Source organism: Leucoraja erinacea, chromosome 2, assembly GCF_028641065.1.
Source record: "Leucoraja erinacea ecotype New England chromosome 2, Leri_hhj_1, whole genome shotgun sequence".
NCBI classification, from domain to species: Eukaryota; Metazoa; Chordata; class Chondrichthyes; order Rajiformes; family Rajidae; genus Leucoraja; species Leucoraja erinaceus.
Genome location: NC_073378.1, coordinates 37,366,290 through 37,373,843, shown reverse-complemented (window position 1 = coordinate 37,373,843; position 7,554 = coordinate 37,366,290). Strand labels below are relative to the sequence as shown.

Sequence of the window (7,554 nt, the reverse complement as noted above, 5' to 3'; positions counted from 1 at the left end):
TCCACCCCTGCAACGGACTGTTCCAGCTGCTACGGTCAGGCAAACGCCTCCGTTGCCATGCAGTGAGAACGGAGAGGTTGAGAAGGAGTTTCTTCCCAGAGGCAATTCGGACTGTAAACGCCTATCTCACCAGGGACTAACTCTATAGAACGTTTTTCCTTCCATTATTTATTATGTAAAAGAATATGTGTGTTATGATTGTGTTTATAATTTGTTTGGTTGTTTTGTTGTTTGGCTTTTGCACAAAAGTCCGCGAGCATTGCCACTTTCATTTCACTGCACATCTCGTATGTGTATGTGACAAATAAACTTGACTTGACTTGACTTCATAGAACAAAAAGTGGTGGAATAACACGGCATAGTAACCATGGGTCACAGAACATGGAAACAGGCCTTTCAGCCCAACTTGCCCTCACCGACCAAGATGCCCCATCTACACGAGCCCCACCTGCCTGCGTTTGACCATATCCCTCTAACCCTTTCACGTACCTGGATAAATGTATTTTAAATGTTGTCACACTGCCTCAACTGGATGGAAACAGACCCTTCAGCCCAACTCATCCATGCTGACCAAGATGCCCCAACTAAGCTAGTCCCATTTGCCCGTGTCTGGCCCATATCCCTAAAACTTTCTGATCAATGTATTTGTCCAAGTATTTTTTTAAATACTGTTATATCTGCCTCAATTACCTCCTCTGGCAGCTCGTTCCACAGTTCCACTGTGTTTCACTGTGTGAAAAAGTTGTCCCTCAGGTTCCTAAAAAAATACTTACCCCTCTCACCTTAAACTGTTCCTGAAACAGGTGCTGTAGTCTGAGCTCTGTCGCAAGAGATTAGATTGTGGACGGAGGAAAAGATTTAAGGCTGTCTTCAAAAGTTTCCTTGATAAGGTATAACATGCCTATTGACTTACAGAAGGCCCTGGGGCAAAAGTGGTGGAGTGTAGGGCGTGGCGGTGAGCATCTTGAGTCTCGGGGGGCACAGTTTAAATGAGAGGGAGTGCATTACTGATGTATGATCCACTACGCAGCCCCCTGGTGCAGCTCCCGTCTACCAGTAGAAACAAAGGACCTCTGATGCTCGTTTACCAAGGGAAGGTGCAAAATGCTGGGGCAACTCAGCAGGTCAGGCGACATCCGGTGGCGCAGTGGTAGAGTTGCTGCCTTACAGCGCCAGAGACCTGGTTTCGATCCTGACCACGGGTGCTGTCTGTGCAGAGTTTGCACGTTCTCCCTGTGACCTGAGTGGGTTTTCTCCAGATGCTCCGGTTTCCTCCCACACTCTAAAGATGAACAGGTTTGTAGGTTTTTTGGCTTTGGTAAAAATTGCAAATTGTCCCTAGTGTGTAAAGATAGTGTTAGTGTGCGAGGATTGCTGGCTGACATGGACTCGGTGGGCCGAAGGGCCCATTTCCACGTGGTATCTATAAACTAAAGTAAACTAAACCAATCCCTGGAGAAGCAGTATCAGTCTGAAGAAGGGTCTCGACCTGAAACGTCACCTATCCATATTCACCAGGGATACTGCCTGACCTTGCTGAGTTACTTCAACGTCTTTCCTGTTCCACCTGTCATCATCAAATAAAGTCTTCTGGATGTGCTGAGAGACTCCAGCAGTTTGTGTTGATTCCCGAATCTGCAGTTCCTTGGATCTCCGGAGAAAAATATGTCATCCTTGATCGACATCGACAATGCAGTCGACCGCACTGATCTGTGTAGACGTTTGTTTGTCACTAACTTGTGACCAAGTGTAGCCAGAGCATGTTCCACCTGAGAACAGTGTGTACATTCCAGGCCGCCCCACCTTTCATAATTATAAGATCATTAGACAGAGGAGCAGAGTCAGGCCATTTGGCTCATTGAGTCTGCTCCACCATTAGATCATGGCTGATCTATTTTTCCATCTCATCCCTATTCTCCAGCCTTCTCCCCGTAACCTTTGACAACCTATCAATCTCTGCTTTAAAAAGACCCACAGACTTGGCCTCCACACAGTAGAAACAAAGAGTTGCTGATGCTGGTTAAATACACAAAACAACATAAAGTGCTGGAGTAACTCCGCAGGCCAGGCTGCATCTCTGAAGAACATGGATAGGTGATGTTTTGAGTTGAGAACCTTCTACAGTTCCTCAGAATGTTCTGAAGGGTTTCGACCCCAAACCTCACTCATCCATGTTCTCCCGAGAGGGGAGAGGGAGTGGGAGGGGGGAGGAGGAAGAGAGGGGGAGGAGGAGAGGGTAATGGGGGAAGGAGTCGAGGGAGGTGCGGGAGAGGAGGGGAGGGGAGTGGGGGGGGAGGAGGGGGGGAGGAGATGGGGGAGGAGGAGGAGAGGAGGTGAGTGGGGAGAGAGGAGGTGAGGGGGGGGAGGAGGAGAGATGGGGAGGGGGGGGAGGAGGGAGGAGGGGGAGAGGAGAAAGAGGAGGTGAAGGGGAGGGGTGAGGGGGGGAGACGAGGGGAGGGGGAGAGGAGGTGAGGGTGGAGAGGAGATGAGGGCGGAGAGGAGGGGGAGAGAGGAGGGGGGGGGGAGGAGAGGAGAGGGGGGGAGGAGGAGAGGGGGAGAGGAGGAGAGGGGGAGAGGAGGAGAGGGGAGAGGAGGAGAGGGGGGAGAGGAGGAGAGGGGGGGAGAGAGGAGGAGAGGAGGGAGGCGGGAGGGGAGGAGAGGGGGGAGAGGAGGAGAGGGGAGTGGACGATAGTGGGGAGTGGAGGATAGGGGAGAGAGGGGAGAGGGGGGAGAGGGAGAGAGGAGGAGGGGGAGAGGAGGAGAGGGAGGAGAGGAGGTGAGGGGGAGGCTGGGGAGGAGGGTGAGGGGGGGGGAAGGGGAGTGGAGGGAGTGGGGGAGGGAGGGGGTGAGGGGGGGAGGAGAGAGGGGGAGGGGAGAGGAGGTGAGGGTGGAGAGGAGGTGAGGGCGGAGAGGAGGAGAGGGGGGAGAGGAGGAGGGGGAGGAGGAGGAGGAGGGGGGGGGGGGAGAGGAGGAGAGGGGGGGAGAGGAGGAGGAGGGGAGGGACGAGAGGGTGGGGAGAGGAGGATAGGGGGAGAGGGAGGGGAGGGGAGGGGGGAGAGTGAGGAGAGGGAGGGGAGAGAGGAGGAGAGGAGGAGAGGGAGGAGAGGGGGGGAGAGGAGGAGAGGAGAACTGGGAGGTGGGGAGAGGACCAAGAGCAGGACCCTGAGGGAGACCTGGTGTCACTGCTGCAGGACAGAGGAGAGGAGAGGGGGGAGAGGAGGAGAGGAGAGGGGGAGAGGAGGGAGGGGAGAGGAGGTGGGGGGAGGAGGAGGAGGTGAGGAGGTGAGGAGGGTGAGGGGGAGGCTGGAGAGGAGGTGAGGGAGAAGGGGAGTGTAGGAGTGGGGGGAGAGGAGGAGAGGGGGAGAGGAGGAGGATGAGGAGGAGGAGGGCGGGGAGAGGGAGCGGCGCAGCCTCCACACACGTGTGTAGCCGAGCTCCACGGCGTTGCGTTGCCTTGGGGACGCTGGAACTCACATGCACAGTTGCCCGGGACACGGCGGAGTGTTGCAGTTCAAAGCAGTGGATACATTTCCCCACCGAGTGAGTGGCAACTCCGGCCGCTTCCCGCAACGCTTTCCCCCCGGGCCCCTGCAGTCCGAAATGTAACACTAATCGGCCAGGTAGAGAAGTATTTTGCCCTTGCCCTCTCTCCCCTACCTCTGTGCCTCACTTCTCCCCGGTCCCCAGTCTCTCCAGCGCCGGCTATGGCAGCGGCCAAGCCGAGCTTTCTGTCGCAGCCGGCGGTGAAGAGTGTGCGGGTTTACCGCAACGGGGACCCCTTCTTCGCCGGCAGAAAGTTCGTGATCAACGAGCGGCGGATGTCCACGTTCGAGGCGTTCCTCAAGGAGGTGACCAACGGGCTGGAGCCGCCGTTCGGCGCCGTCCGCAACATCTACACACCGCTGCAGGGACACCGCGTTTACCAGCTGCAGGAGCTGGACAGCGGCAAGCAGTACGTGGCGGGAGGCAAGGAGAAGTTCAAGAAACTCGAGTGAGTGAGTGAGTGTGTGAACCGCTAGTAACCCATCTACTTCTATCTGACTGGAAATCAGTATATACTATACTATACTATACAGTCCTTATGAGATCGATCCATGCTGACTTAAAATCAACAGAAACTTCAAGGGTTATACATACACTGTTATACATACACTTTATAATGCATTATTCAAGGTAGACACAAAATGCTGGAGTAACTCAGCGGGTGAGGCAGCATCTATGGAGAGAAGGAATTGGCGACGTTTCGGGTTGAGACCCTAATATTCAGTTTAGTTTAACAGTTTAGTTATTTGCCACAGAAGGCAGTGGAGGCCAATTCAATTGATGTATTAAAGAGAGCCCTTGTGGCCAACGGGATCAAGGGATATGGGGGGAAAGCATGAACAGGGAACTGATTCTGGATGATCAGATGATTCGAAGGTTCGAATAGCCTACTCCTGCACCTATGTTCTATGTTTCTATGACCTAGGTATAAATGGAGTCAATGGAAGGGAGGTTGGTTTGTGTGATTGTCTGGGCTGCATCCACAATTCGCTACAATATCTTGCAGTTTTGGATGGACTGGTCCCAAACCGAGCTGTGATGCATCCCGTTTACACACACTGCAGCACTTAGAAATACGATCTCTACTAAATTTAGATATACAAAAACTGTAAAGGGTTAGGATCTATTCACATTAAATTAAAATAAACAAAAACGGTAAATGGTTACGCACTATTATGCACTGTTTTACATGCACTGGTTAAATCTATTAATAAAATCGACAAAAATATGTATAGTATGCTTGGTCATTATAAGATCTATCCACACAGTTTAAAATTAAGAAATCGACAGTGATGAAAAACTTTGTAAATTGTGAGTCGAGGAATGCAGGCAGTGATTTATTCAAGAGAATTAGATAGAGCTCTTATAGCCGCCATATCGATCATGTGGATGATCTCATATTTTCGGCCTGGTTCAACCCCTATTCGCCTGCCTTCTCCTGTAGGATTCACATTAAATTTTAAATAAAGTTGAACCTTAAATTAAATCAAGAATGCTATACAACATCTACTATTAAAAATATGTGCTCAATGTCTTGGTCTTTATCCAAAGCTATGCACTGTGGCAATCAATTCTAGCCCCGTCAGTCTAAAGAATTTTTCTCTCATCATCCACATTCTAACAATATGAATACTTTTTCAAAGTGGCCCGTGGCCCGGCTTAACCGAAGACATTTCAGGTCGAGACCCTTCTTCAGTCTGAAGAGCAGTCTTGATCCGAAACGTCACCCATTCCTTCTCTCCAGAGATGCCAAAGTCAGCGTCTTTGTCAAAAAAAAAGTTTCAGACTTTGTGTAAAATGGATGGGTTTAACTAAAGTCGTCGGGTTCCAAGTGGGTTGATCTATCTTTCCCTCTCATTCCCTCTGCCATTCATTCGTGGTTGATCTATCTTTCCCTCTCAACCCCATTCTCAGGCCTACTCCTCATAACCCTTGACACTTGTACTAATCAATAGATGAACTCATATATAGATCAACACTTCTGTGCCAGTTCCCCTTAACCCTCAATTCCTCCATCTCTCAAATATTTATCTACCTCCACATTTCAATATATCTATTTCTAAATTAAATTACCTGCAAAATTAATCATTGTCACCATAATAGCAAAGTCCAAGTACGATAGTTATTCTCTAGAGCCAAACAATGTGCATTCAGTTGATACAGGTTCTGTTATGGAGTCATAGAGTGATACAGTGTGGAAACAGGCCCATCGGCCCAACTTGCCCACATCGGCCAACATGTCCCATCTGCTTTAGTCCTACTTGGCCCATAATCCCTCTAAACCTGACCTATCCATTTAATCCATGTTCTGTTCTCGAACAAAAGGCTGGTATGTTTTTCAAAACTGCCAGTGAATTAAAACTGTTTAAATTTTACAATGCCAATGTTTAGGTTATTTTTTTAAATTGTGCATCCCTACAGTATCTTTACCACCATCAAACCTTTACAAATTACGATAGTACGAAGAGAGAAAGTTAATTTTTTTCTTTCATGTGCGTAATTTAGATCTCATGTTTAGTTCAGTTTAGTGTATTGTCATGTGTACTGAGGTACAGTGAAAAACTTTTCTTGCGTGCCAACCAGTCAGCTGAAAGACTATACATGATTACAATCGAGCCATTTACAGTGTACAGATACATGATAAGGGAATATGATTTAGCACAAGGCAAAGCTAGTAAAGTCCGATCAAAGCCAGTCTGAGGGTCACCAATGAGGTATATAGTAGTTCAGGACTGCTCTCTAGTTGAGGTAGGATGATTCAGTTGCGTGATAATGGCATGCAGGCTGTAACAGGATGTAGGATGTAACTAGTCGGGTACTGCACCTGGCACTCGGACCCCAGCTATTCGTAATCAATGTCAATGATTTGAATGAGGGCTCTAATTGCAATATTTCTGAGCTTACTGATGATAAACTTAAGTGGAAATATGAGTGGTCAGGTCAACAGAGCAGATGGAGTACAAAGTGGAATTATATGAGGTGATTCAGAAGAACGGGCGACATAGTGGCACAACAGTGCCAGAGACCCTGACTACGGGTGCTGTCTGTACAGAGTTTGTATGTTCTCCCTGTGACCCTGTGGAAGGAGGGGTGTTAATGGATAAATCCACGTCAAGGATGCAACATAAAGAAACTATAGTTAGTTCTATATAGCAAGATGGGAATAAAAACAGGACTAGGTCATTCAGCCCTGCGTGCCTGCTTTCTGATGTTTCAATTGCATGGCTGATTGTTAATCTCAACCCTCTTTCCTGCATGAAACCCATTCCCTCAATTTCCTTAATATTGAAAAATCTATCAACCTTTCTCGTGGATATGTTCAACTATAAAACATATGGGCAGGCACGGGTTATTGATTGGGGACGATCAGCCATGATCATAATGAATGGCGGTGCTGGCTCGAAGGGCCGAATGGCCTCCTCCTGCACCTCTTTTCTATGTTTCTATGTTTCTAGAATTCCCCTTATGGGTAGAGAATGTCAAAGTTTGACCGCTTATTCTGACACCTTATTCTGACACCTTATTCTGACACTGTGGTCCCTGGTTCTAGACATCCCAATCGGTGAGCACAGAATTTTTGCATCATGCTGTCAAGGTCCATAAGGATTTTGCATGTTTCATAAGTTCTAGGAGCAGAATTAGGCCATTCAGCTCATCATGTCTACTCTGCCATTCAATCTTGGCTGATCTGTCTTTCCCTCTCAACCCGATTTTCCTGCCTTCTCCCCATAACCCGTACTAATCAAGAATCTCTCAATCTCCGACTCAATATCCATAGACTTGGCCTCCACTGCTGATTGTGGTAACGAATTCCACAGATTCACCACCCTCTGAGTAAAGAGTTTCTTCTTAATCTTCCTCATAAAATAAACCACCCCCTATCTTAGAAATCAATTAGATGAATCATTAATTATTAACATTGCATTATTGCTTATTCTGTATTATTTTTTGTGTTATTGCATAAATGGGCATGTTAGCTGCAACACCTAAGAATTCCATTGTTCTATTTAT

The 7,554-nt window shown here is 48.3% G+C and overlaps 1 protein-coding gene across 1 annotated transcript in view; it reads left to right on the top strand.

Annotated features, from left to right (window-relative positions):
* The first annotated feature begins 3,472 nt into the window (after window positions 1-3,472).
* LOC129705752 (doublecortin domain-containing protein 2-like) overlaps window positions 3,473-7,554 on the top strand; it is a 125,671-nt gene continuing 121,589 nt past the window's right edge. The window contains exon 1 of the mRNA XM_055649533.1: window positions 3,473-3,991. Within this exon, the coding sequence (XP_055505508.1) occupies window positions 3,705-3,991 (287 nt within the window). The 5' untranslated portion in view covers window positions 3,473-3,704. The remainder of the gene's footprint in view (window positions 3,992-7,554) is intronic.